At 49.0% G+C, this 12,614-nt stretch overlaps 1 protein-coding gene across 1 annotated transcript in view; it reads left to right on the top strand.

The window, feature by feature from the left end:
• LOC147084134 (uncharacterized) overlaps window positions 1-9,791 on the top strand; it is a 34,662-nt gene extending 24,871 nt beyond the window's left edge. Inside the window, exon 3 of the mRNA XM_085979829.1 lies at window positions 6,470-9,791. Within this exon, the coding sequence (XP_085835955.1) occupies window positions 6,470-7,767 (1,298 nt within the window). The 3' untranslated portion in view covers window positions 7,768-9,791. The remainder of the gene's footprint in view (window positions 1-6,469) is intronic.
• The last annotated feature ends 2,823 nt before the right edge of the window (window positions 9,792-12,614 follow it).

Here is a 12,614-nt window from a genome sequence, read left to right as displayed (position 1 = left end):
TTTGGACTTTCAGAAGGCCTTCGATAAGGTCCCACATAAGAGATAGAAACATAGAAGATAGGAGCAGGAGTAGGCCATTCAGCCCCCCGAGCCTGCTCCGCCATTCAATGCGATCAGTGCTTATCATCCAAGTTCAGTATCCTGTCCCTGCCTTCTCATTTCTGTCCTAAAAGGCCTACCCCTTATCCTTAGGCTGTGACCCCTGGTTCTGGACTCCCCGGCCATCGGGAACAACCTCCCTGCATCTAGTCTGTCCAGTCCTGCCAGAATTTTATAAGTTTCAATGAGATCCACTCTCATTCTTCTAAACTCCAGCGAGTACAAGCCCAATCGACCCAATCTCTCCTCATACATCATTCCTACCATCCCAGGTATCATCCTGGTGAATCTTCGCTGAACTCCTTCCATGGCAAGAATATCCTTCCTCAGATAAGGCAACCAAAACTGCACACAATACTCAAGATGTGGTCTCACCAAGGCCCTGTACAACTGCAGCAAGACATCCTTGTTCCCGTACTCAAACCCTCTCGCTATGAAGGCCAACATACCATTTGCCTTCTTAACCGCCTGCTGCACCTGCATGCTTAAATTCAGCGACTGGTGCACAAGGACACCCAGGTCTCATTGCACTTCCCCTTCTCCTAATCTATTGCCATTCAGAGAATAATCTGCCTTCCTGTTTTTGACACGAAAGTGGATAACCTCGCATTTATCCACGTTATACTGCTTCTGCCATGCTTCTGCCCAATCACCCAACTTGTCCAAATCATCCTGTAGTTTCTCGGCATCCTCCTCACAGCTCACACGCCCACCCAGCTTTGTATCGTCTGCAAATTTGGAGATATTACATCTAGTTCCCTTGTCTAGATCATTAATATATATTGTGAATAGCTGGGGTCCAAGGACCGATCCCTGCGGTACCCCACAAGTCACTGCCTGCCACTCGGAAAAAGACCCGTTTATTCCAACTCTTTGCTTTCTATCTGCCAACCAGTTCTCTATCCAAGTCAATACCTTGCCCCCAATCCCATGTGCCTTAACTTTACACGCTAATCTCTTATGTGGGACCTTCACGAAAGCCTTCTGAAAGTCCAAATACACCACATCCACTGGTTCTCTCTTATCTATTTTACTAGTTACATCCTCAAAAAATTCCTGCTATTACATCCTTTAGAATGGACTCCAGCATTTCCCCCACTACCGATGTCAGGCTTACTGGTCTGTAATTCCCCGTTTTCTCTCTACCACCTTTTTTGAATAGTGGGGTAACATTAGCTACCCTCCGATCCATGGGTACTGTTCCAGCTTCCATCGAATGTTGGAAGATGATCAGCAATGCATCTACTATTTCTAGGGCCACTTCCTTAAGTACCCTAGGATGTAGATTATCAGGCCCTGGGGATTTATCGGCCTTCAATCCCATCAATTTCCCTAACACCATCTCCCTACAAATACTGATTTCTTTCAGTTCCACCCTTTCATCAGACCCTATGTTCCCTGACATTTCTGGGAGGTTATTTGTGTCCTCCTTTGTGAAGACAGAACCAAAATATGTATTTAATTGGTCTACCATTTTTGGTAGTTTGGTGCAGTTTGGTCGCCTTATCTGAGGAAGGATGTTCTTGCCATGGAGGGAGTGCAGCGAAGATTCACCAGACTGATACCTGGGATGGCAGGAATGACGTATGAGGAGAGATTGGATCGATTAGGCTTATACTCGCTGGAGTTTAGAAGAATGAGAGGGGATCTCATTGAAACTTATAAAATTCTAACAGGACTAGACAGACGAGATGCAGGAAGGATGTTCCCGATGGTCGGGGAGTCCAGAACCAGGGATCACAGTCTAAGGATAAGGGGTAGGCCTGTTAGGACAGAGATGAGGAGGAATTTCTTCACCCAGAGAGTGGTGAACCTGTGGAATTCTCTACCACAGAAGGCAGTGGAGGCCAATTCATTAAATATATTCAAGATGGCGTTGGATATATTTCTTGAGGCTAAAGGGATCAAGGGATATGGGGAGAAGGCAGGGACAGGGTACTGAATTTGGATGATCAGCCATGATCTCATTGAATGGCGGAGGAGGCTCGAGGGGCCGAATGGCCTACTGCTGCTCCTATCTTCTATGTTTCTATGTAAAACTACACACAATACTCCAGGTGTGGTCTCACCAGGGCCCTATATAATTGCAGTAAGATATCTTTACTCTTATACTCAAATCCCCTTGTAATAAAGGCCAACATACCATTTGCTTTCCAAATTGCTTGCTGTACCTGCATGTTAACTTTCAGTGATTTGTGTACAAGGACACCCAGGTCCCTCTGAATGCCAACATTTCCCCAATCTCTCACCATTTCAAAAATACTCTGCTTTTTTTAGTTTTTCCTACCAAAGTGGATAACTTCACACTTCTCCACCTTATAGTCCATTTCAATTTCAATGAATGTATTAGCCGACATTCGTTTAGGTGTCTTTCTCCCACCCCCCCCGCCCCCAAACTTGTGAATATTTATTGCTTTGAAAAGCTTATTCTCCAATTCATGGAAAAATGGGCAGAAAAAACTCGTGAAATGCGGCAGTTCATTATAATCATCAATGCGCTATTGTCGAGTCACTACTCCAGGGACGGGAGCGCTGCACAGTTGCACAAAGAACAACTTGCATTTCTATAGCGCCTTTCACGACCACCAGACGTCCCAAAGCGCTTTACAGCCAATGCAGCACTTTTTGAAGTGTAGTCACTGTTGTAATGTAGGAAACGCGGCAGCCAATTTGCGCACAGCAAGCTCCCGTAAACAGCAATGTGATAATTACTGGATCATCTGGGTTTTTTTAAGCGATGTTGATTGAGGGATAAATATTGGCCCCAGGACACCAGGGAGAACTCCCCCCACCCCCCGCCCGCCCACTCGCTCTATAAAAGCATATGGGATCCTTGGCTTTACAGATAGAGGAATAGAGGATAAAAGCAAGGACGTTATGTTAGGCCTTTATAAAACACTGGTTAGGCCTCGGCTGGAGTATTGTGTTCAATTTGGCACCAATGAATGGTAGGACCCTAGGAAGGACAAAGGATCAGAGGGATCTTGGTGTGCATGTACATAGATCCCTGAAGGCAGCAAGACAGATAGATAAGGTGGTTAAAAAGGCATATGGGATACTTGCTTTCATTAGCCGAGGCATAGAATATGTTGTGGCGAAATAAAATTAATTAAATCTGCACACTAGTCTGTAAATGGTAAAATAGCCAGTTTATTGAAAACACCGAAAACACAAAATTATTCAACAGTACGATAATCAGTCCGCGGAGGTACCTAAGGGCTGATCAGGGAGTACAGCTTAGAGTTCCTGCAACTCGTTTCTGGCTGACTCCCCGAACGCTTACAGCTTTCCGTATTTATGTCTTAAAACCACAATGATTCATACTTTCGCGTGACATCACATGTTTTCACGTCACTTGTTATTCAAGTTATTTCTTGCCACATTCTCCTAACAGTCTAGGTGGTGGTTGAACCGTCAGTTGCCCACCTGGTGACGTCCCTAATCTCCCAATGGCTAGTTTCAGTCAAGCGAGTTGTCTCCGTACGTCTCCTTCTGCTTTTCCTATCTTTGTCCCATTTTGTGGTTACGTGCTGAGCTGTGTGCAAAGCTTATATGCATTTAGCCTGCTGTTGTCAGGCAAAAATACCTTGACTACTTATTCTTACCCATAATGCTATACTTCTACTAAGTATGATTTCTAAAAATCCACTTCAGAATCTAAGAGCAGGGAGGTTATGATGGAGCTGTACAAATGCTAGTTAGGCCACAGCTGGAATACTGTGTGCAGTTCTGGTCGCCACACTATAGGAAGGATGTGATTGCATTGGAGAGGGTGCAGAGGAGATTCACCAGGATGTTACCTGGGCTGGAGCGCTTCAGCTATGAAGAGAGACCGGACAGGCTGGGGTTGTTTTCCTTGGAGCAGAGAAGGCTGAGGGGGGACCTGATTAAGGTGTACAAAATTATGAGGGGCATAGATAGGGTAGATAGAAAGGAACTTTTCCCCTTAGTAGAGGGGTCAATAACCAGAGGGCATAGTTTCAAGGTAAGGGGCAGGAGGTTTAGAGGGGATTTGAGGAAAAACTTTTTCACCCAGAGGGTGGTTGGAATCTGGAACTCACTGCCTGAAAGGGTGGTAGAGGCAGGAACCCTCACAACATTCAAGAAGCATTTAGATGAGCACTTGAAACGCCATAGCATACAAGGCTACGGACCAAGTGCTGGAAAATGGGATTAGAGTAGACAGGGCTTGATGGCCGGCGTGGACACGATGGGCCGAAGAGCCTCTTTCTGTGCTGTATAACTCTGTGACACCACACTTTAGGAAGGATGTCAAGGCCTTGGAGAGGGTGCAGGTACTGGCAGATGAGGGACTTCAATGGCGTGGATAGACTGCAGAACGTGAGGCTGTTCCCCTTAGAGCAGAGAAGGTTAAAGGGGGTTGTTGTGGCCTGGAATGCACTGCCTGAAAAGGCGGTGGAAGCAGATTCAATGGAAAGAATGAAAAACTTCCATTTCTATAGCGCCTTTCACGACCTCAGGACGTCCCAAAGCGCTTTACAGCCAATGTGTAGTCACTGCTGCAATGTAGGAAACGCGGCAGCCAATTTGCGCACAGCAAACTCCCACAGACAGCCATGTGACACTGACCAGATAATGTGATTTTCGTGATGTTGATCGACAGATAAATATTGGCACCCAGGACTTGAAAATATTGGAAGGGAGTACGGGGAGTTGGAGGAATTGGCTAGCTTTTTAGAAACATAGAAGATAGGAGCAGGAGTAGGCCATTCAGCCCCTCGAGCCTGCTCCGCCATTCAATGAGACCATGGCTGATCATCCAAATTCAGTATCCTGTCCCTGCTTTCTCCCCATATCCCTTGATCCCTTTAGCCTTAAGAAATATATCCAACTCCTTCTTGAATATATTTAATGAATTGGCCTCAACTGCCTTCTGTGGTAGAGAATTCCACAGGTTCACCACTCTCTGGGTGAAGAAATTCCTCCTCATCTCTGTCCTAAATGGCTTACCCCTTATCTTTCGACTGTGACCCCTGGTTCTGGACTCCCCCGGCATCGGGAACATCCTTCCTGCATCTAGTCTGTCTAGTCCTGTTAGAATTTTATAAGTTTCAATGAGATCCCCTCTCATCCTTCTAAACTCCAGTGAATATAATCCTAATTGACCCAATCTCTCCTCGTACGTCATTCCTGCCATCCCAGGTATCAGTCTGGTGAATCTTCGCTGCACTCCCTCCATAGCAAGAACATCTTTCCTCAGATATGGAGACCAAAACTGCACACAATACTCCAGGTGTGGTCTCACCAAGGCCCTGTACAACTGCAGCAAGACATCCTTGTTCCTGTACTCGAATCCTCTCGCTATGAAGGCCAACATACCATTTGCCTTCTTAACCGCCTGCTGCACCTGCATGCTTACCTTCAGCGACTGGCGCACAAGGACACCCAGGTCTCGTTGCATTTCCCCTTCTCCCAATCTATTACCGTTCAGATAATAATCTGCCATCCTGTTTTTGCCACCAAAGTGGATAACCTTGCATTCGTTGGGGGGGGGGGGGGGGGGGGGAGGAATGAGCATGCGCGGCCCCGCCTCTCCACATTTAAAGGGACACCCACCCCCTCCATATTTAAAGGGACTCCCTCCCCCCTCTCGTGTTTTCTTCTGATTAAAGGGACAGTGACAATTCCCCCGGCCACCGCACTTTAGCAAGAATGTGAAAGACCTTGAGAGACAGCCAGTGGCTCCATTGGGAGCACCCTCGTCTCTGAGTCAGAAAGTTGTGGGTTCAAAGTCCCCACTCCAGGGACTCGAGCACATACTAGGCTGACACTCCGGGACAGTGCCGAAGGAGCGCGGCCCTGTCGGAGGGACAGTACTGAGGGAGCACCGCACTGTCGTAGGGGCAGTACTGAGGGAGCGCCGCACTGTCGGAAGAGCAGTACTGAGGGAGCGCCGTACTGTCGGAGGGGCAGTACTGAGGGAGCGCCTCACTGTCGGAGGGGCAGTACTGAGGGAGCGCCGCACTGTGGGAGGGGCAGTACTGAGGGAGCGCCGCACTGTCGGAGGGACAGTCCTGAGGGAGCGCCGCACTGTCGGAGGGACAGTACTGAGGGAGCGCCACACTGTCGGTGATCCGTCTTTCGGATGAGACATTCAGGTGGACATAAACGATCCCACTATTTTGAAGAAGGGCAGGAGAGTTATCCCTGGTGTCCTGGCCATTATTTATCATGCAAATTGGCTGCAGTGTTTCCCACATTACGACAGCGACTACACTTCAAAAAGTACTTCATTGGCTGTAAAACCGTTGATCGTGAAAGGCGCTGTATAAAGGCCAGTCTTTCTTTATTTTCTCTCCTGTATTTACATTAATTACTTATATAAACTTGTTTTACTGTCTCTTGCAAGGGGAGGAATTGCAGTCGGGCAGCTTAACGCAAACTTCACACGAAGATCTGACAGAGTCACTCGATTCATCAGGACCTGAATATCATCGCCATATGGAAGTGGAAAGCAGCAATCAGAATGCGGGCAAACTGCACACGTGTCTTGTGTGTGGACGTGGATTCACCCGAAAGTGCAGCCTGGGGAGGCACAAGTGTAAACAAAGCAAGGAGAATCCGTGCAAATGTCGGGAATGTGGGAAGGGATTCAGTTGCCTTTCCGAGCTGGAGACTCATCAACGCAGTCACTCTGTGAAATGGCCGTTCACTTGCTCCGTGTGCGGGAAGAGATTCACTCATTCAGGCTCCCTGCGGGCACACCAGCGAGTTCACACCGGGGAGAGGCCGTTCACCTGCTCCGTGTGCGAGAAGCGATTCACTCAACAATCCGACCTGCTGACACACCAGCGAGTTCACACCGGGGAGAGGCCGTTCACCTGCTCCGAGTGCGGGAAGGGATTCAGTCGTTCATTCTCCCTGCAGACACACCAGCGAGTTCACACCGGGGAGAGACCGTTCACCTGCTCCGTGTGCGGGAAGGGATTCACTCAACAATCCGCCCTGCTGAGACACCGGCAAGTTCACACCGGGGAGAAGCCATTCGCCTGCTCTCACTGTGAAAAGAGGTTTAACCAGTCTTGCCAACTGTTGATACACGAGCGTGTTCACACCGGGGAGAGGCCGTTCACCTGCTCTGTGTGTGGGAAGGGATTCACTCTCTCCTCCACCCTGCTGAGACACCAGCTGGTTCACACTGACGAGAGGCCGTTCTCCTGCTCAGAGTGCGGGAAAGGATTCACTCATCCCTCCTCTCTGCGGCTGCACCAGCGAGTTCACAATGACGAGCGGCCATTCACCTGCTCCGAGTGCGGGAAAGGATTCGCTCGTCCCTCCACCCTGCGGGAACACCAACGAGTTCACACTGACGAGAGGCCATTCTCCTGCTCCGAGTGCGGGAAAGGATTCACTCGTCCCTCCACTCTGCGGGAACACCAGCTGGTTCACACTGACAAGAGGCCGTTTAAATGTTCCGACTGCGACAAGAGTTTCAAATGCTCAAAGGACCTGAAGATGCATCGACACATCCACAGCGGGGAGAGGCCGTTCAGCTGCTCTCACTGTGGGAAGAGGTTTAGGCACTCATCCGATCTTCGGAAACACCAGTTCACCCACACCGGGAAGAGGCCGTTCCCCTGCTCAGTCTGTGAAAAGCGATTCACCAGGTCATCTCACCTGCTGAGACACCAGCGAGTTCACACCTGAGTGCACTGGTCCCATTCTGCTGTCAATCACATGAAGGACTGTTCTGTGTTAATAATGGCAATTACGGGGGCGGTTTGAAGATGCTGATAACCCCAGTAACTAGGCTGGAGTTTAAGAGGGGTCAGCCTCGGCTCAGTGGGCGACACTCTCACCTCTCGAGTCAGAAGGTCGTGCGTTTGAGTCCCACTCTGGAGACTTGAGCATGTAATCTAGGCTGACACTCCAGGGCAGTACTGAGGGAGAGCTGCTCTGTCAGAGGTGCCATCTTTCAGATGCGACGTTAAACCGCTGCCCCGTCTGCCCTCTCAGGTGGGTGTAAAAGATCCCGTGGCCGCTATTTTGAAAAACGGAAGCGAGAATGGATCTCGACTTGGAAGATCAGGAAGTAGATGTGAAACTGTAATGTCGCTTGAAATGATTGTAAGACTGAATTTAACTGTGACTGTAATAATTGTGTTTTGTAGGTAACAGAGCGTGGGAAAAACCAGTATGAATCCAGTATGAGGTGATTTTGGTGGTGCCTCCTGTGTCACTACCACCACAACTACCATGCTTTACGGGTCTAACAGGACCTGTCCCATCAACCAACACGTTTTTAAGTACGAGCTGCACAGTTATGTGGCACAATTCAGACCCGACATTCCCCTATTGGTTGAGGGTTTCAGTGAGCTCATGATACGACTGAACTCCTCCCTAAAGCATTTTTTATGTTTTGGAGCAAGACAACTGGAGAATAGATATTGAAATTGAAAGCAGAAGGGACAACACACACTGGTGGGATATTGGGCTTAATACATCAGCATGCCCTTAGGCTCATATTATTTCACACGCTCTGGTTGTTCTCCAACTTGTAATGATTTTGTATTTGAGATATGTAACCCATGTAGTAAAACTTTGAACTATGTAAGATCAGAGGTTTGTTTAAGATCTACCCAGTTAAACACAAATGTCACAAGGTAGGGAGTCAAAAATTGTTAGGACTAATAAGACAACATAGGGACAAACATGGAAATTCCTCATTGGATTAGGATAATTTCCCATGGAGTGGTCATATCCCAACTTGTAGTAATGATGTGCTTACTATTCTACACCTGCTACCTGAAACACCTAAAGTCCAATGCCCAATCACATTTAAATATGATCACAGCCCAGAACATGTTAGAGTTACATAAACGGAAGAAAAATAATCCATATGTAAGATTTTAGTTTTGAGGGGTCGGCAAATGCCTCGCCCTCAAGGTAGGGATATGTAGGATAGGGTGTACCTGTAGGATTTAGTAAACATTATTAAGATTCGATAACCATTCTAATATAACTATAATATGTGAAATTGTATGTTAAGATCCTAAAAGCCTGTATAAAATGGAGAATGGCTGAGAGCAAAGCAGGATGGGATAATGCCAACCTGACTAAAAAGCTCTGTTTAAAATTACTGAAGTAATGGAATGTTGTGCTAAGTTTATGGAGACGAGGAATTCAGCAATATTATGTTTAAAGAGATAAAAACTAGAGAGATAGATAAGAGTTGGAGACGTCCTTCATTGGTCCAGCTATCGGATGGACCGACTGTGTCGTCAACATTCTAGGAAGTGTTCTGTGAAAAGTGAAGATCTGAGATAAGGGTACTTTGTAATGTAGGGAGAAAAAGTCAGAAGGATCAAACAAGGCCACAAGATGGGTAACGAGGGAGCAAGACTTTTTACCAGGTGTTAGAGGGTTAATTACTGCCACGTAGGCAAAACGAGAGGGAAAAGGGTATAAAGATACAGGTTTTGAACATCGAAAGCAGCGCACCGTGTAACCAGAGATTGACAGGAGCTTCGGTCAACAGAACACAGCAAGATCACAAGGAAGCGCGCATGGGTCAACGGAACACAGCAAGATACATCAGGAGACTTGCGCCGTGGATACTCGGAAGGAACGCCGGGGTTTAAACGGACAGACTGTGATTATCTTCTTGTTAAGTACTACTTCTTTGTACCGATGTTTAATGCTTAATAAACCTGTTTTACTGATACACAATATACCTGGACCCAGAGTGGTTTGTGTAGTCATGGACTGTTTTACTGATACACAATATACCTGGACCCAGAGTGGTTTGTGCAGTCACGGACTGCTTTACTGATACACAATATACCTGGACCCAGAGTGGTTTGTGTAGTCACGGACTGTTTTACTGATACACAATATACCTGGACCCAGAGTGGTTTGTGTAGTCACGGACTGTTTTACTGATACACAATATACCTGTACCCAGAGTGGTTTGTGTCGTCACGGACTGTTTTACTGATACACAATATACCTGTACCCAGAGTGGTTTGTGTAGTCACGGACTGTTTTACTGATACACAATATACCTGGACCCAGAGTGGTTTGTGTAGTCACGGACTGTTTTACTGATACACAATATACCTGGACCCAGAGTGGTTTGTGTAGTCACGGACTGTTTTACTGATACACAATATACCTGTACCCAGAGTGGTTTGTGCAGTCATGGACTGTTTTACTGATACACAATATACCTGTACCCAGAGTGGTTTGTGTAGTCACTGATATACCTATCAATTCCTCCAATAAAAGGCGAAGAGTTACGAAGGTGACTAAAGGTTTTTATTGACTAAATAACAGAGCCCACTCTCGTGGGTGATCCGATCCAAGCAGGAGGAATACCAGCCAGTCGCTCACCTTTATACCTGGCCTGGTGGGTGGAGCCAAGGCGGAGTCGGCAGTGGTCATCCCAGGTATAGCAGTGTGGCAAGAGGCGACCTCGTACCGTGATACAATAGTGGTCAGTGATACAGTTATAACGAACAGTGGTGAACAGTGCTAACTACTAACAGTGATACGATAGTGAACGTGGTTTACCACATTCACCCCTTGTTTAGAATTAAGTCCGGCGGGGTGAAGTGTACTACCAATTCTGGTAGGTCAGTCTGTCCGGAGGCTTCGTAAGCCTCTCCGATCGCCGCAGCGGTGGTGTTGCCTTATCCGGTGCTGGTGCCTTATCCGGTGTTGATGCTGGTGTTTGCGTGGTCGGCGAGGGCTCGTGGGGTTCCGGCATGCCGTCTACCTGGACTGAGGTTGGGGGGGGTGGTGGCGGTGTTTCCGGATCGGCTGAGGGTGCGAGGTCTCGTAGGGAGACAGTGTCCTCCCGCCCGTCTGGGTACGCCACGTAGGCGTACTGGGGGTTGGCGTGCAGGAGGTTCACCCTCTCGACCAGGGGGTCCGTTTTATGGGTCCTCACGTGTTTCCGCAGCCAGACCGGCCCCGGGGCGGTCAGCCAGGTTGGTAGAGTGGTTCCCGTAGTCGACTTCCTGGGGAAAACGAACATTCGTTCATGGGGGGTGGTGTTAGTGGCCGTGCAAAGTAATGACCGGATGGAGTGCAGCGCTGTCGGGAGGACTTCTTGCCAGCGGGAGGTTGGGAGGCCCTTAGACTTTAAGGCTAAGAGGACGGCCTTCCATACCGTCGCGTTCTCTCTTTCCACCTGACCGTTACCTCTGGGGTTGTAGCTGGTGGTCCTGCTTGCTGCAATACCTCTCTCTAGGAGGAATTGCCGGAGTTCCTCGCTCATGAAGGAGGAGCCCCGGTCGCTGTGTATATAGTTCGGGAACCCGAACAAGGCGAAGAGGGCATTCAGGCACTTAATGACCGTGCTACTGGTCATGTCGGGGCAGGGGAAGGCAAAGGGGAAACGGGAGTACTCATCAACGATGTTGAGGAAGTACACATTACGGTCAGAGGACGGGAGGGGCCCCTTAAAGTCGATGCTCAGGCGCTCGAAGGGGCGGGTGGCCTTGATCAGGCTTGCTCGGTCCGGCCTATAGAAGTGCGGTTTGCACTCCGCACAGGTCTGGCAGTTCCTGGTCATGGTCCTGACCTCCTCGATGGAGTAGGTCAGGTTGCGGGCCTTAATGAAATGGTAGAGTCTGGTGACTCTGGGGTGGCAGAGCTGGTCGTGGAGGGTCTGAAGCCTATCGATATGCGCGCTGGCGCATGTCATTCGTGAAAGGGCATCAGGGGATTCGTTCAGCTTGCCTGGCCGGTACAAGATCTCATAATCGTAGGTGGAGAGCTCGATTCTCCATCTCAAAATCTTGTCATTCTTGATTTTGCCCTTCAGCTTGTTATTAAACATGAAAGCCACCGAACGCTGGTCGGTGAGGAGGGTAAATCGTTTGCCTGCCAGGTAGTGCCTCCAGCGCCGTACTGCCTCCACGATCGCCTGGGCCTCTTTCTCGACCGACGAATGTCGGATCTCGGGGCCCTGTAGGGTCCTTGAGAAGAAGGCCACTGGCCTCCCCTCCTGGTTTAGGGTGGCGGCTAAGGCGAAGTCGGATGCGTCGCTCTCCACCTGAAAGGGGATGGACTCGTCCACTGCGTGCATCGTGGCCTTGGCTATGTCTCCCTTAATGAGGGAGAAGGCCGCGCACGCCTCCTCCGTGAGGGGGAAGGAAGTGGCTTTCAGGAGGGGTCTGGCTTTGTCCGCGTAATTGGGTACCCATTGGGCATAGTAGGCGAAAAGCCCCAGGGTTCTCCTAAGTGCTTTAGGGCAGTGGGGGAGGGGTAGCTCCATGAGGGGGCGCATTCTTTCGGGGTCGGGGCCGATGATTCCGTTCTCCACTACGCAGCCGAGGATGGCAAGGCGCGTGGTGTTAAACACGCATTTCTCCTTATTGTAGGTGAGGTTCAGCCGTTGGGCCGTACGGAGGAATTTCTCCAGATTCGCGTCATGTTCCTGCCGGTCGCGGCCGCAGATAGTGACGTTATCTAGGTAGGGGAATGTAGCCTGCAGTTCGTTCTGGTCAACCATCTGGTCCATCTCCCTTTGGAAGACCGAGACCCCA

Source organism: Somniosus microcephalus, unplaced genomic scaffold (genome assembly GCF_052327205.1).
Source record: "Somniosus microcephalus isolate GS21.2 unplaced genomic scaffold, FLI_Smic_1.0 scaffold1, whole genome shotgun sequence".
Lineage (NCBI taxonomy): Eukaryota > Metazoa > Chordata > Chondrichthyes > Squaliformes > Somniosidae > Somniosus > Somniosus microcephalus.
This window is presented reverse-complemented; position numbering and strand designations above follow the sequence as displayed.